General features: G+C 34.1%; 2 protein-coding genes across 4 annotated transcripts; one reads left to right on the top strand and one right to left on the bottom strand.

Moving 5' to 3' along the window:
• Window positions 1-3,902: 3,902 nt before the first annotated feature.
• On the top strand, window positions 3,903-8,519 carry LOC147479429 (glycosyltransferase BC10-like). Of its 3 annotated transcripts, XM_086578343.1 has the most exons (3): window positions 3,903-4,474; window positions 6,007-6,139; window positions 7,711-8,519. In XM_086578343.1, exons 1-3 carry the CDS (start codon window positions 4,065-4,067, stop codon window positions 8,350-8,352), a joined length of 1,185 nt encoding a protein of 394 aa, XP_086434469.1. In that variant the 5' UTR covers window positions 3,903-4,064; the 3' UTR covers window positions 8,353-8,519. The 3 variants fall into 3 exon arrangements, with proteins under 3 accessions (XP_086434469.1, XP_086434468.1, XP_086434467.1); XM_086578342.1 differs by lacking the exon at window positions 6,007-6,139 and having other exon boundaries at window positions 3,905-4,607; XM_086578341.1 differs by lacking the exon at window positions 3,903-4,474 and having other exon boundaries at window positions 5,232-6,139.
• A 1,224-nt stretch (window positions 8,520-9,743) lies between these two features.
• Window positions 9,744-12,632, bottom strand: LOC147479428 (uncharacterized). Its single transcript, XM_086580354.1, has 6 exons — window positions 12,398-12,632; window positions 11,946-12,093; window positions 11,002-11,584; window positions 10,409-10,484; window positions 10,261-10,307; window positions 9,744-10,176 (listed from the first exon to the last, which is right to left on the bottom strand). The coding sequence occupies exons 1-6, from the start codon at window positions 12,581-12,583 to the stop codon at window positions 9,999-10,001; spliced, it is 1,218 nt and encodes a 405-aa protein (XP_086436480.1). The 5' UTR covers window positions 12,584-12,632; the 3' UTR covers window positions 9,744-9,998.
• Window positions 12,633-17,216: the final 4,584 nt, after the last annotated feature.

The raw sequence follows: 17,216 nt of genomic DNA, 5'->3' as shown, positions 1-17,216 counted from the left end.
TGAAGGATTTATTTTGAAATACTATGATGAATACATTATGAGTTCCAATGTTTCAATTTTAAGGAAATAGCCATTATATCATCTTAGTTGGATCAAAGATTTTGTGAATAGTATGTATTATATTTGGAACTCATGGTTTATGTATATATTTCTTGATATGTGACACGTATTTGAGTTTTGACTCGAAACTTAAGAAGGGAATTATTATCCCTAGGGTGAAAGACCCGAAAGGAACACTAGATCCATATGTATTGACGTTAGTGCACACGTCAAGGAATGTTTGGTTGACCAGATGCGAAAGTCAACCCAATAGTAACATGGTTGTCGAGCGGTTAAGTCGACATGGTGTTCACATTTTTAGAATAAAGATCTCATATAATAATTTTATGGTTTCTACATATTATATGTTTTAAGGAAAATTGGCGTTTTCAATGAATTGTTATTCTTTCAATCCATGTTTTCCTTAGTAGTGATTCATTGGGCTTCTTGGAAGCTCACTCCTTTTTTCTTCTCCCTTTTTATTCTGTTTTTCAGATTAGTACACTTTCAAGTGGCTCGTGGGATTGTGGGATTCGTGGATAGTGGGAATTCAGAGTTGGACTTAGTAGGAATAGTAGTAGGTTTTTCTATTGATTCATTCATAGTTGGTTGTAAGAATAAGTATTATTTATTTGGAGTTTAATTGGATAATAATATCAATATTTTGAGAATTTAAGTTATGTTGAACCGTCATTATTTGAATTATGATATTTGGAACAAATTATTAGACTTGGAGAATATTATTTGTGAAATGTCATGTCTCTTTATTTTATAGATAGTGCATCTTGGGTCTTAAATGATCTATTTTAAGATCTGGGGTGTTACAATTCAGTTGATACAGAGCGCCCCATAGCATGTTTCTCAGATTGGAACTTGCGAATGTAAGCATAGCTTTGCTCCAAGGAAAATTTAGGTTCCTTTGAAGGATCTCTCCAATTTTTGATCATACTTGAATCTAGTCCACGCAAAAACATATGAACACGCAATCTGGACATTATGGACGTTTCATGGACTACAGCTGCAACATTATTATTTTGGGAAGTCACCCTTTGATCAATCTCCTGGAACATGGCCACTAATTCCTTGAAATAGGTAGGAATAGGTTTCTCATTCTACTTCACTTCAAAGCACTTCGTATTCAATTCAAAGATTTGAGTTTCATCAGAGTCATCATAGAAGGTCTTCTCCACAGCCTCCCAAATGTCCTTTGCAGTAGGAAAACGAATATATCGGTTCATAAGAGAAGTCTCTATGGAATCAATAAGTCAACTTTTCACCTTTTCATTATCTGTTGCCCAAACTTCATATTCTGGAGAAGTCATATGCGGTTCAACCTTTGCGCCAGTCAAATAACCAATCTTTCCCCTGGCTCCAATACGCATCCGCATGAGAAGAGCCCATATGGTATAGTTGGACTAATCTAATGAAATAGTTTTTGGAAATGCCGAGTTGTCTTGTGGGGTGTAATGGTGATGAATGACTTGTGAGGATGATTGATTTTCTGGCACAATTGGATTTTCGGTAGCCATTGCAGAAATTTGTTACAGAGAAAAAAAAAACTTGTATAAGATTTAGGTTTGGGAAAAAGTTTGATATTTGGGTTTGAGATTCAAGGATTCAAAAATGGTTTGATTTCAATGGTTGTAGTACGCAGCGGATTCAAGATTTAATAAAAAAGTTCAAAAGATCGAACATGCTTTGATACCATGTAGAATAAAAGACTTCAAATCTATTCAGTGTATTTGATTCATTCCATAATATGAGTTTATATACAAGTTAGTTTTTTGTCTACTAAGACACACTATTCTAAATACATAATATTCTAAATATATTGTTTTCTATTTAAATATATCCTAAATATATTGTTTCCTATTTAGAATATATATACAACTTTCTACATGACAAAGTATACGACAAAAATGTCACCCACAAAATAATCAATCTGCATGACGAATTATGCAAAATTGGAAATGACTCGTTTACTTAATGCAAATCTTGATATGAGTTTTTTTTTCCATTTTTTTAAGGCAGCGTCATATTTTAGATCGCAACTGCACCAGTCATAACTTTTAAACATGGCTGCTGGCTCCAGAGGCTAGGCATTCAACGCCCGTCTGGTCAGACCAGCAACCCCAAAATGGCGGGGTCTCACCTTCCTATGTGCCATATTTCACCCTTCTACCATTTCTATGCATCCTGTTTTTTGACCAATTGCGTCCTCTATTCATCTGGTCTGTTCACATGTTGGACCTTTATCAATGTCTTGCACATTTTTCTTTTCTGTTATTTTTTTTAACACAATCCCGCACATTTTTCGTTATTGACGAGTACCCATTATTCAAAATTTCCTGTCTGCATTATTCTTCTTTTTTGGAGCTTGGGTTATTCTGTGGAGTTTGGAGTATAGTTGTACTTTAATTCTGAAGTTAGATTAGTCTCCTGTTCATAAGACAGCTTTCAGAGATATATGGGCTTTAAATTACAACAGTTTCACGTGAATTCCGTGTCCACCAAATTTAAATACCCTTGAATAATGGTGGGCACCTATAAGGCTATAAGGCTATAACTTTGAACAGTATATTTTATTTTGAACATATAATAGAAATGTTTGCCTGAAAAGCAAACGAAATTTGTAGATAGGTTACACTCTACACTTCAAACGTGTGGGAAGCAAATCAAGCAATAGATGTGAATGACTTTTTTTTTAAAGCAATAGAATTTGTTTGAACTACTGCAATTTTGTGGACTTCATATACAATTCAACTTCAGCTAAATGAATAAACAGGAACATATTGTTTCAATCTTCGCCCATATTATTCCAATCATAAATAGCAGGTTGGAAATGCTCTTGACATACTGGATCAAGATGTTGATCTTGGCCAGTACCTTAATCATAGTTGGAGGCTATTATTCCCCAAGTACTGCCATTTTTCTGCCCTGTTCATGGAGGCTGAGTTTTCTACATTTGCTATTGAAACAAAAGCATGTAGATTAACATTAAGATTGACCAAGTCAAAATATGTAGGTATCACGTAGCAACACGCCAGTCGCCAGCACCTGTGAAGTAGTTTAATTTTCTTTGATTAAGAAGTCCAACACCCTTGGCCGCCCATGACAAGTCATAACTGTAAAATACTTGTCTAGTTAAGACCTGACCCGAATTTAGGCGTAACCTAAATCAGAATTTAATGGAAACCAAACCTCGATTGAAATCGAAACCTGAATTTACCCAATCTGAAACATCTGAACGACGTGCATTTTTCAGTACCACCACCATCTATCTATGTTGTAAATTCCATTTACAGTAAAATAGCTATTTTTTGTTTTAATTATTACTCAACTTAAACTAGAGGACTGAACCCAAATCTTCCAGTGAAATATGGTTCCGAAATGGGTATGAAAAAATTATTTGTATATGGACCGGAACCTACCACATATTCTAGAGGGGTGCTATCAAAGGGAAGTCATAATCTTTATTTTGACATTTCCAATTTTTCACTATTTTTTGGATATTTCTAAATCTCAATCAGGCCCGCATGAAGATAGATTTGTGGTATATAATTTACCATAATTATTCAGCTTATTATAATTGGATATATGACAATTTAATTTTAAAGTGTCCTACCAGTGTTATTGTGAAGTAGCTGTGTGCCTAGTGGATGGACTTGTTTTGATTTTGTTTCGAGAGTTTTCGAATTTAAATTATAACAATTAATATAGGCGTTTTGGTTCATTCAGTTAGCTATAAATGAACAGTATGAAACTGACAAATAAATAGTCGTTTCAGTTAGTTTTACGTAATTTAAAATGGGACCCATTTAAGAATAACATTATGCATAGATGGCTGAAGTTTCAAAAGAGAAAAAAGAGAAAAAGGAGAGAAGAAAGCATGAATTGATATGGTGAGCATTTTGATAGTGTAAACTCTCTAGGAAAGGGAACACCTAGCTAGTTCCTTGTATCAAGCCATAAACAAATTCATCCATTGAACTCTGGATCTCTTTCTCTCCAAAGCAAAAGCCAGAATGAAAAACCAACTGTTAAGAACAACTTCCTCACTTACAAAGCTTTACAATATTCAATTTCATCTTCTAAATAGCCTCTCATACTTTCTCCTCTTTGGCCTTGGACTAGCAGTGGGAACTATTTTTAGTTTTTACCTCAAAAGCTTCTCATTAAATTTACAAGTAACACAATTTTCTCTGTTTTCTCCATTACCACCAACACCTCCCTCTCCAAAACCATCACCAGTGCAGTTGAAAATTAATGAAACTCGCATCGGACTAAAAGAATATTTGAAGCCACCTAAGGCTATGCATGACATGGACGATGATGAGTTGTTATGGAGAGCTTCTATGATTCCTCGAGTTGGTAAATATCCTTATAAGCGTGTTCCGAAGATTGCCTTCATGTTCTTGACAAAGGGTACCATACCATTTGCTCCTCTGTGGGAGATGTTCTTTAAAGGGTATGACGATCTTTACTCAATCTACGTTCATGCAAACCCTTCCTTTAATGGATCAGTGGCTGAAAGTTCAATATTTCAAGCTGGAAGAATTCCTAGTGAGGTAAGCTTAATTACACCATAGTTTAAACTTATACTATCATAACTACTAATATATGACTTGATTATACAGATGTATGTTCAAAAGCCGAAAAGTCTAATTCGCTCGAACTTCCAATAGTTCGAGCGACTTGGGGGCTCATAATCTCTCTATATATAATGAGGAATAGTTTCTTTGTGTGTTTGTGTGATCGAATGAAATTAATACCGAATAATTTAAATTAGCTGGAGAAAGGAACTTTGCTTAAAGACTAGCCTTAAAATACTTGAAGAACACTCTTGTTCTCTCTAAGGTCAATGCTTCCTTAAGTAAGATCTTTAGGATTGATATGTTGGTATGTGGGGAGGTTGTCACCTACAATCATCTATTTTCTCAGTTTTCATGGGAGTGGTGTTGTGGAAAAAGCACATGGTTTGGGATGGGAAGAATTAAAGAAATATTAAGTCAGCCATCTGGGATATACGTGCATAGTTCACTCCATCTCAATTGTTTTATGGCGATTCTAACGAGTTTCCATGCCAAAATTTGTGCAAATATTATAGCAAAAAAGAGCTTATATCAGATTTTGAGGAAAAGTCACATGCTTTAATCATTCGTCAATATTTTTTACACTTAATTGCTTTCGTATGTGTGTGCAACAATTCTTCAAAGAGTTCCTTTCTTCAAACCCTATTAAGTTGGCTTTCTTTATTTGCTGTGAGTCTTAAACAAATGAACACATTCCCATGATTAAGTATACTTACAATAATAATAATATTGTTGTTATCGAAGAAGCTTCTCTAGGGAAGGGAACATTAAGTTTCTTGTAGCTAACAAGAATCTCCCTTTTCCATCATCAAGAAAGACTTAGAACTTCCCTCCAAACTAATCACCATAATCTCCAATTTTCTCTGTTTCTCAAGAAAACAATGAAGGTTCATCTTCAAAAAGCACCTTCCTCATCTACAAAGTTCTTCAATGCCCAAATTCATCTAAACCATGTATGCAACTTCCTCTTCTTTAGCCTTGGCTTGGCATTTGGACCTATATTTAGTGTTTATATCAAAAGCTTTTCATCTAACTTTCAAGTCACCCAATTCTCTCTCTTGTCTTCAATACCATCATCACCTCCTCCTACACCAGTGCCACCACCACCATCGGCACCTCTGCCACCACCACCACCATCGCCACCTCTGCCACCACCATCAGCATTGCTACCTCTGCAACCTGTAAGGCAGTCACGTGAGGGTGCCAATGTCAGTCGGACAGGACTAACAGAGTTTCTAAGGACACCTAATGTTATGCATGACATGAATGATAAAGAGTTGCTATGGAGGGCGTCAATAGTTCCTCAAATCCGCAGGTTCCCTTATAAGCGTACACCAAAGCTTGCTTTCTTGTTCTTAACAAGGCAGGGAGTAACATTGGCTCCTCTGTGGGAGAAGTTCTTCAATGGTCATGAAGGTCTTTACTCAATTTACGTTCATTCAGATCCTTCCTTCAACAAATCAATAGCCAGAGGTTCAGTGTTTTATGGTCGACAAATTCCCAGTAAGGTTAGGCGTTTTCCCTACTTTCTTCATTCCTTCATCCATTCTTAATTTAGCCATAGGATGCCTTTCAAAGCAATACTACAGAGTGTTGAATGGTTTACTCAAAAAGGAATGCAGTCGATTGGTCGAGTACTTCGAGCAACTTTAAATAACTATCAGATCATTAGGCATAAATTATGAATCCTGAAACAGCTACTGAGCTTCTTATACATTTCAGTTGCTTATTAGTAAATATAATTATGGATAGGTTTGGTTCTGAGTCTTAGTAACCTCGTTGATCGAACATGCAAGGCCATTCCTAATGAGCCCTCCAGTCGCGTTAAATTGCAAACAATTAAGGAGCGAAACATTCAGAAAAATTGAACAATCTAAAACCACATTTAACTGGTTTCCAGGAATTGTAGTTTCGTCGTAGTTTTTGTTGTAATTGTTTGCCTATTTCATTATTGATATTACTTTTTAGCTATTGTGCAGTTAGCTGAAAAAACCCTGGAACTAATGTCAGTCTGTGGCAGTGCAATAGCCGGATTTTTGTCTTAGGCACATGCAATAGCCGGATTTTTTAGCTTTTTCCTTGTCTCAAGCTTTTGGATACTTGTTACATTAAAGTCTTGGAGTAGTTTCAAGGCTACAATCACTACAATCAATAACATACGCCAATGTTTACATGAACTGCCGTTCTGGCATATCAACAGTCCCCCCTTGTTGAAGTTTCAGACCAAAAGTGTGAGCCTAATACTCGACCATAAGCAAGCGACAATACTGAACGGTGATAGATCACAAAAATTCTTAGATAAACCAAAATTTACTGCATCAAGAACCTTACGAGACTTGTTTAGTTAGTGACAAAACATCGATACTGAGTAACTATGACAGGTGACTAGGTAGTTATTCTCAACAGCTTTGACTCCATATGAAACACTACCTATTCATTGCTTTGATTCTACTCCTTAATGAACCAAGACCTTCTTCTGTCCAGCTTTTTCACTCAAAACTTTACACATTCCTTTCTTCTTATCAACTTTATTTCAACATTCTCTTTTACCTTCCTCTCACAATCTCCAATCTCTTTTCTGTTGTACACCAGAGAAGTGCATTTATCTTGTGCTTCAGAAATTTAAAAATAATAGTAATGTAAAAGGGACATAAATATACCACTACAACAATGTGTTACAGATAAAATTAATCCCTCTGATGTTCTCTAAAGTCTAAACATCCTCCAACTGGGTCCTAATAATATTCTCCAATCAGGTCATCAATGAGCATACAATCTGGCAAGCCAATTGAAATTTGTAATTACAACTTGCTGAAGCGCCTTAAGATTCTTAAAGGTAGACTATAGAGTATGTTTATTTAATTTAATTTTTTTATCTTATAATGTTATTTTATTCTTTTGCTTTACTTCTACAGTATATGTTGTGGATGTTTCCATTTTCCAACAAATTCTGTCCTGGATAGTTGTTATATCCTAACCTATTAACCAGAGTCTAAGACATCTAAAGTAGTGAATAAACTTCCTACTTTACATAATCAATTTAAAATATTGTTAATGCTCTTTCTTTCCTACCATGCAGGAGGTGCAATGGGGGATGTTTAGCATGCTAGAAGCCGAGCGCCGGCTACTAGCTAATGCACTCCTCGACTTCTCAAACCAACGGTTTGTTCTCATTTCAGAATCATGCATTCCTCTCTTCAACTTCTCTACTGTCTATTCCCACCTCATGAATTCAACCAAGTCCTTTGTGGAGGTCTACGATTTGCCAGGCCCAGTTGGACGTGGTCGGTATAATCCTCGGATGAGGCCATATATTAAACTCGAGCAGTGGAGAAAGGGGTCACAATGGTTCGAGATGGACAGAGCTCTAGCAACAGAGATAATCTCGGACCACAAATACTTCTCCTTGTTCGGAAAATTCTGCAAGAATTCTTGTTATGTAGATGAGCACTACATTCCTACATTTGTACATATGCAATTCTCAAACCGGACCTCAAATAGAACTTTGACTTGGGTTGACTGGTCAAGAGGAGGACCACATCCAACAAGGTTTACAAGAAGAGATGTGACTATTGAAGTTCTAAATAGACTGAGAACTGGGAGGACGTGCGAATACAATGGGAAACTCACCAAAGTTTGCTACTTGTTTGCGAGAAAGTTTCTTCCCAACACTTTGAATAGGCTGTTGATGTTTGCCCCACAAGTCATGGGCTTCAACTGATTGTAAAGAAAACTATCAGCATCATTCTTTTACCACATCCATAGTGGGGGTCGACCTCACATTGAAACTGCAAATGTGGCATGAGATATAGGAACATATTTACGTCTCTGGTCGACCTCATAGGATAATAAATTCTTCATAAAATTTTTGTTTTTGTAATACATAAAGGTTCCCTTATTATCATTGATTTATTCAATTGGTTGTAACATGCTTGGGGCAAGATAAAAAAAAGGGTCCTATTACTGACGGACCCCAATTTGTGTTGGGCAGACTCCCACCAAAAAACAATTATTACAAAGTTTTTGAATTAGTTTTAAAAAAATCAAAAAAAAACAATTATTACAAATATGTCATCGGGTCTAAAAAATTTGAATTGAAACCCCAAACTTAAACGACCGGCCAGTCGTTCGAGAAGTCCCAAACGACTTTGCCACACCGTTTGGGACTTAGTCCAAACGAATCGGATCCGACACACCGGTCAAGAGCCCAAACACGTAACTATATATTTTTTCAAAGTTGAATCCTAAACGACGTACGCATCGTTTTTGGGAAGTCCAAACGGTGTGCCATATCGTGGAGACTTTAGTCCAAACGGTGTGGCCATATGCGTTTGGGATTTTTCTAAGTCCAAACGGTGTGACCATTTTTTAAGTCGAAATCCCGGCAAACAGCCGTCGTTTTGGACTCGTTCGGAACGGTGTGGTCATGTCGTTGGGGATTTGAACTTTGAAAAAAAAAAGTTTTTTTTTTGTCTTAACTTAACCGATGCTTTAAGTTTAAGTTTGGGGTTTCGAATTCAATTTTTTTTGGACCAATGGCATATTTGTAATAATAATTTTTTTTTTAGATTTTTTGAAACTAATGGCAAACTTGTAATAATCGTTTTTTGGTGGGAGTCCGCCCAACACAAATTGGGGTCCGTCAGTAACAAGTACCTAAAAAAATTGCCTACATAGTTTTAACATGTACTAAGGGCTGAAGCCTCACAAAAATACGAAAGGAAGATACCATTTTCCTCTTTCACATTCTTTTTCAATAAATTGGAGACTATTTACTTTCTGTGTATAATAAATTGGGAATCTTTTTTTTTTTTTTTTTATAGTGATAATAAATTGGGAATCAGAAAACAGGGAAAGGCTAATATTTGATCAAGATGCCTATCTTTATTAAAATATTTAGGATACCTTCCTGACCAACATTTACAGATTAAAGCATTCCATCTACAGTAAATTGACTAATGTAGACGAGGTGCAGTTAACTAATCCTGACTAAAAGGATGGAGAATTTTCTAAGCTTCTGGTCTCCTGAACATCCTGTAGGCACCCAAGCAAATCAAGTGAATGTCCTCGAGTAAACCCAAATAAATTGACAGCGGACTGACAACGACACAATTTTCAAAATGATTTTCAAGTCACTCTATAACACATGAGAGAACATATTTGGAGTTTTCACATCAGGATTACAGTGAGTAGTATGTCAATTGTACTTGAATGTGAGTCAGACGCATACAAGTTATATTGGTTCAAGGAAACTCTTGAAGGAAAATCTAGAGAAATGTAGGATTAAATGAACTGCAGATATGCAGCCAACTTCATGAAATATAAGATATCATGGTGAAGAAAAATAGAAAGATGGGTTTCCAAGGTTTACAGATGCATAGCTCTCCAATCAACTGCAAAATTTTCTTTATCACCATCTTCATCACTGGACGACTCTTCATCGCTTGAATCCTTCCCCATTGTGGAACTTTTCTGCCCACCAAATCTAGCGGCCCTGAGCTCCAATTGCTTTTTCTTTAACATTTCCACTCTCTCACGATAAGCCCTAAGAAAGAAAATCAATACATTGAATATAAAAACTATAAAAATGAAAGAAATCATCTATATATGTTTTCGTCTCAACACTCACCTTTGTTCAAAGGTCTCCTCTTCCTCTCTATCTTCAGCAGCATCAATCTGTGACAGATGCGTAATGTCATTGTTTGCCGTGAATGGGATGTGGCTGTGTGTACAGAGAAATATGAAATAGTGGAGTACATGGAAACTATAATACTCACCTCTTCTTCCTCGTAACGCTCATCCACTTCATGCACGTCCTCTTGAATCTGCTTTTCGAATTCTTTGTATTCATCTCTGGATAAAGTTTACCAATAAGCTTCGATTTCCAAGGAATTCTTTTAAAATCATACACAACTACACAAGAATTAAACATGAAACCAATAAATTGGTGCCTTCCCCCAACAAAAAAACATAAAAACCACACACACACATACACAAAAAAAAAACAAAAAAACAAAAAACAAAAAACAAAAAAACAAAAAAACAAAAAAAAATAACAAAGAGCAATGGAGACTCAAATGAACTACAATTCTAAAAATAATACCAGATAGAATAACGAAAAAAAAAATACATGACTATACAAAATAAGATACATAAATACTTGACCTTCAAAAAATAGTCCTAAAGACTTTAAAGACGGGCTTGATACTCATGGTCACGGTAAAATTATTAATGGAAGTTAATATTTCGACTTTTTACACGTTACAATAAGTACTGTTACTTCAAAGTGCTACACAATTGAATGAGCAAATTGTAATTACAAACATCAGACACGCATGCAGGAGATTCGAGAATAAGAAGAAGAACTTACTTGATATCAATTTTAACAGGCTCAATGCCACGTGCACGTTGATCTGCATCTTTGTTATCAAAGAAACCTTCAGGAAGAGCACCCTTCCCTTGCTTGACTTCTGAACCAACAACGTCCCTCTTTGTGTGGACATCTTCCCTGTCAAAGAAGCCTTCAGGAAGAGAATCCTTCACTTGCTTGATTTCTGAACCATCCACCTTTTTGGTAGTCACAAAATCCGTATTGGCAAAGTAGCCATCAGGAAGAGTTCCCTCCATTTGCTTGACATTAGAACCATAAATAGTTGTTGTTGCATCGATATCCATGCCATCAAAGAAACCTTCAGGAAGAGAACCCCTGACTCCTGTGTTAGTACTGTTTTGCGTTGTGTGACTGGAATGGATAGACAGATTACTTCCCCTTCTCCCTGTTGCAACAACTACAATAGATGGTTCCTTTATCTGGTTTTCTGATGCAAGTGGCTTCACAGAAGTCGAAGCAAAACTTTTTGATTTTCCATGAACCGTTTCAGAAGAAACAGCATCCAAGGACTTGACAGAACCCCTGAGAGTGTCAGTTCCAATCTTCTCTCCAGTACCTAATCCTACAATTTTCAACTATTCAGTGATTAAAATAACACAATCTGTCAATGATGGTTACATACCATATCGAATGAATGAAAAGAAAGACAACCAAAACGGCATTCAGGGCTAACAAAGAAGTAGAGAGCTCACTAACACCAGAATAGTACACTAGTCCTAAAGAAAAAGTTTTGTTTTCTGTTTTGTCATATCAATTAGGGCTATAAAGGATGACCTGATACCCGGAAAACCCATATTTGGAGAGAGAAACCAGAAGTCCAATCCAGTTTTCGGGTGTTGATGACGAAAAAATAATATAACCCCTTGGGCAGTCAAGGACTAGAAAAATCATTCATAGAAGGAAACTTTAATCATTTGTTTTACCAGTTTTCTGCCTTTTCGTTTCATTCGTATCAAAAAAGTCTGCTGGCAGCGTAGATGATGGCCGTGCTTTAGGTAGTAACTCTACAGGAGGCTCAGATTTCCTAATATTCTGCGCTTGTCCTGCTTTAACTTTGTATGCTGAAATCGCCTGTGCAAATTCAAGGCCTTTGTCAATAAACTTAGCAATTAAACTTAAGAATTTAACAGGTAGATATTGGTTCAATATAGTCTTGCATGGAGAAAGAGAGGAATGACACCTTAAAAAACAAATCTTGTCCTTAACACACACACTTCACTCCACTCTTCACGTCCTTTCATACATAAAGATCGATAATTTTATCATTTTCTCATCAAGAAAAAAAAACCCCCCACATTCCAAACTTACTAGTGAGAGTTTCAGAACAATCAAATTAAAAGTAAAAATTATTGAAAGAAAAGAAAAAAAGTCTGACCTCATGATGTTTACGTGAAGCTTGGTGTGCAGCCCAAAGAGACTCAGATTTTAATACAACATCACACACCCTGCAGATAGGTTGATCATGTTCATTGTACCTTACAAGAGGAGAATCAATACGTTTGTCTCGTTTCTGTGCAGCTTCTTTCAATTTAGCTCTGTATGCTGCCTTCCTTGCATCCATTTTGTTTTTGTTTTTTTAACACCACATTAAATTAAACTTATTAGTTTTGAACGAATTATTAATCCGTTTGAACTTTTATATGAGGTATATGGGTCGGGTCGGGTCGGGTCTTAAGAGTTTTACTTATGGCTCATTAAATTGGGCCTATTTGAGGGGTCAAAGTTAACTGGTTAAAACCCAAATTTACCTTATCCATCTTCCCAAGGTCCAGCCCCTCAAAGTTCTTCAAAATCAAATATGGTGGTAAAGTAAATCTGGTTTCACAAATGAAAACAAAATTTGCATTAGTACGGGTGTTATAAATGTTGTCTTTAAGACCTAGAGACTTGATATTTTTTTTAAGCCAAGAAACTGTCATATCCTATGGGTATGACAAGTGTCCCTTATTATTAGAATTTTGTGTTTAGTCTATATTAGATTTTGGATCCGGGCATACGCCCGGAATCTATTAAATATTTTGTGTGTTGAAAAGGCTTTACAAAATGTCTCACACAAATTTTCGAATAAGAATATATTTTTATTGAAAATAAACCGAAATACGTTAATGACCAGCGATTATAGTGCATAAGTACTTAGAAACTAAGGGATCAAATTGAGATAGCCTCTTCACTTTGTGGTTTATAATATTAATCTGTAATTTTCAAATGAAATTATCTTAAACTCGATCTAGCTTGTATAATAGTTTTATTAGATTTATGGTGATTTAGCGGTAAATCATCACCGTACGGCTTACGTACTAATGTGTACAAATTACTAAAACAGATTGATTGTTTCCATATCCTCAAAGAATACACTACTCCCACTTGAAAAGATTTATCACATGAACGTGTCCTATGAATGGGTGTCGTTATATTAAATCATTATAAAAAATAATAGCAACTATGCATAGCTATGAGATATGAAAATTATATTAATTACTCATTTAAATTTCTTTCACCACTCTCTATAAAAAAAAAACATCAAACCTTGATAAAACTCATCGACTTCTTTTTATTGTTAGGTTTAATAATAGAAGTTTGATTGAAGTTTTGTGAGAATGTCCAATGTGGCGAAGATAATATTGAAGCTACTTGAATAGCAAGACATTTCCAATCACAATAAAAGAATTATAATAAACACTACTTGAAATGCAAAATTATATTTGTCGAGACATATATTTCCCATACATATAATACAAATATGTTTTAGGGTTATTAGTTCAATACATTTGCATCAAGTTTCTGATTTTCCATTAATTATTCTTTAAGGTTAGTTTAATGTATTACGTTGCATCCAATTTCCAATTTCTCAATAATTATTCTTTGAGGTTAGTTCAATGCAGTTTCATCAAGTTTTCGATTTCCCGTTAATTATTATTTGAGGTTAGTTCAGTACAATTGCATCCACTTTATGATTTCCCGTTAGTTATTCATTAAGGTTAATTCAGTACAGTTGCATCCAGTTTTCGATGTTTCGTTAATTAGTCTTTTAGATTAGTTCATTGCATTTACATCCAGATTCCAATCTCCCGTTAATTACTCATTGAGGTTAGTTCAATACATCTGCATCCAGTTTCTGATTTCCCGTTAATTGTTTTTCTAGGTTAGTTCGATAGTTTACAATTTCTATACAGTTTGCATACATGTAAGAGTCTATTTTTATAAACTCACTTTCATTTTGGGTTCCTAATGACTCATAATTAATCATGTGAGAAGCCTAAAAAAGTGGGCATTTATGCTTTGTGGTCGATGCAATTACATCCAACTTCCGATTTCTAGTTAACTATTTTTTGAGGTTATTTCAATGCATTTGCATCCAATTTTTGATTTCCCGTTAGTTAATTTCTGATTTTAGTTTAATGCAATTGCATCCAGTTTTTGGTTTTCCGTTAATTATTCTTTGAGGTTAGTTCAATGTAGTTGCATCCAATTTCCGATTTTATGTTAATTGTTCTTTGAGGTTAATTCAATGCATTTGCATCAAGTTTCCGATTTCCCGTTAATTATTTTTTGAGGTGAGTTCAATGCAGTTACATCAAATTTATAATTTCCCGTTAATTATTCATTTAGGTTAGTTCAGTGCAGTTTCATCCATTTTTTAATGTTTCGTTAATTAGTCTTTGAGATTAGTTCATTGCATTTGGATCCAGTTTCCGATTTTCCATTAATAACTCTTTAAGGTTAGTTCAATACATCTGCATCTAGTTTTTTATTATTTATTCTTTTAGGTTAGTTCGATACAATTATATCCGGTTTCTGATTTTCCGTTAACTATTCTTTGAGGTTATTCCAATGCATTTGCATTTAATTTCCGATTTCACACCAATTATTCTATGAGGTTAGTTCAATACAGTTGCATTCGGTTTTTGATTTTCTGTTAATTATTTTTTGAGTTAAGTTCAATGCATTTGCATCTAGTTTCCGGTTTCCCATTAATTATTATTTGAGGTTTCTTTGATGTATTTGCATACCGTTTCTGATTTTCCATTAAATATTTTTCAAGGATTTGCATCTAATTTATAATATCTCGTTAGTTACTCTCTGTCGTTAGTTTAATGCAATTTGCATAAAGTTTCCGATTTACCGTTAATTACTCTTTGAGCTCAGTTATGTATTTGAATTCAGTTTCCGATTTTCTTATAATTATCTAATATGGTGTATAATATCAACTTCTACTGATCCATCTGTAATCTCCTTGCATTATAATTATCTATATGGTGTATAATATAAAAAGTAAATTATGCTTAATTTACTATGTATGATCATCGAAGATTATCCAGTTTTCGATTTCTCATTAATTATTATTTAAATTATGCATGACTTACTATGTAGAATCTTCAAAGATTAACTACGAACGGGTGTTGTTATATTAATTATTCTAAAAAATATTTGCAAATATGCAAAACTATTATATATTAATATTATATTGATCACTCATCAACCAAATTTTTTATAATGTGAAAACCTCACTCCCCATTAAAAAAAAGAACTCACCTTTGATAAAATTCTTCAACTTTATTTGGTTGTTTAATAATAGAAGTTTGATTGAAGTTTTGTGAGATTGCCTAATAAGGCGAAGTTCATATATATTGAAGCTACTTGAATAGCAAGGAGTTCTCAATCATACGGAAAGAGATAAGATAAACACCATTTTAAATGCAAAAATATACTTATCGAGACATTCCCACAACATATTACCCAACTATGTTTCGAGATTAGTTCAATGCATTTGCGTCCAGTTTCTAATTTTCCGTTATTTATATTTTGAGGTTAGTTTAATGCAGTTGCATCTAATTTCCAATTTCCGTTATTTATTTTTTAAGATCAGTTCAATGCAGTTGCATCCAGTTTCTGATTTCTCGTTAATTATTCTTTTCAGTTAGTTCAACACATTTGCATCCAATTTCCAATTTCCTGTTGTTAATTGTTATATTATTTGAGGTCAGTTCAATGCATTTGCATCCAGTTTCTAATTTTCCGTTAATTATTTTAGGAGATTAGTTTAATGCATTTGCATCTAGTTTCGGATTTCTTGTTTATTATTTGATAAAGTTGCATTTTCATCTAGTTTCCGAAAAAAAAATATATAATACTGATTTAAACTAATGTAAAAAAACAATTAATGGGGAACCGAAAACTGGAATGCATCGAATTAACCTCAAATAATATTTAACGGGAAATCGAAAACTAGATGCAAATGCAAGCATTAAACTAATCTTAAAAAGTAATTAATAAAAAATCGGAATATGGATAGAACTACATTAAACTAACTTCAAAGAATAATTAACGGGAAATTAAAACTTGGATGCAAATATATCAAACTAACATAAAAAAAATAATTGTCGGAAAATCGGAAACTAGATGCAAATGAATTGAGCTATCCCTCAAAGATTAAATTAACGAAAAATCAGAAACTGGATGCAACTGCATTGAACTAACATCAAAGAAAAGTTAATTATAAATTGGAAACATAATGCAAATGCGTAGAACTGATCTTATAAAATAATTAACGAAAATTGGAAACCAGATGCAACTGTACTGAACTAATCTCAAAAAATAAACTGGATGCAAAACCTCAAGAAAATATTTTTCATTATTGCTTTGCCATTATTATTTTTTTATTTTTTATTATATATTTTATGATGTTATTTTTTGTATAATTGTTTTTAACTATGTTTTGAGGCCGTATTAAGGATATATTCGAAATAAGTCGGTGCTTTATCATAGACACTAAAATTGTATGATTTTAAATAGGGAATTAATTTTTACAAACTACCTATTTTTTAGCAATTTTTTTTATTTAATCAAATATATAAGAATTTGAACACTAAAAGTGTTTGATTCATAATAGAAAATTACTTTCTACAAATCACATATTTTTTAGCAATTTTTTTTTTATTTGATCAAATATATAAGAATTGGAAATACACTCAAACTCTCTAAATATAAGAATTAGAAATACACTCAAACTGTCCAAAGAGGTTCAATATACGTGGGATTATAGGCTATTAGAAAATACTATCTTTTATATTAAAGTGTCACATAGGATAGAAAAAAGACTGAGGGGTCATTTGTTTTTGCCTCTTATAAGGTCTTATAATCTCTTATAAGATGTGGCCCAGTGATTTTGGACATTTTTTTGGTTTGTTTTTTGC

The sequence above is a fragment of the Coptis chinensis genome, chromosome 8 (genome assembly GCF_015680905.1).
Source record: "Coptis chinensis isolate HL-2020 chromosome 8, ASM1568090v1, whole genome shotgun sequence".
Lineage (NCBI taxonomy): Eukaryota > Viridiplantae > Streptophyta > Magnoliopsida > Ranunculales > Ranunculaceae > Coptis > Coptis chinensis.
Note: the sequence above shows the minus strand (reverse complement) of the source record. Positions and strands in the feature narration are given on the sequence as shown.

Bases quoted from the DNA above. Each gene is read 5' to 3' on its own strand.
- LOC147479429 (XM_086578341.1), top strand. From the start codon at position 5,513: ATGAAGGTTCATCTTCAAAAAGCACCTTCCTCATCTACAAAGTTCTTC. The intron at 6,140-7,710 runs GTTAGGCGTTTT...CCTACCATGCAG, and splicing joins GTCGACAAATTCCCAGTAAG to GAGGTGCAATGGGGGATGTT.
- LOC147479428 (XM_086580354.1), bottom strand. From the start codon at position 12,583: ATGGATGCAAGGAAGGCAGCATACAGAGCTAAATTGAAAGAAGCTGCA. The intron at 10,308-10,408 runs GTGAGTATTATA...CATCTGTCACAG, and splicing joins AGCGTTACGAGGAAGAAGAG to ATTGATGCTGCTGAAGATAG. The intron at 10,177-10,260 runs GTGAGTGTTGAG...TTTCTTTCTTAG, and splicing joins GAGGAGACCTTTGAACAAAG to GGCTTATCGTGAGAGAGTGG.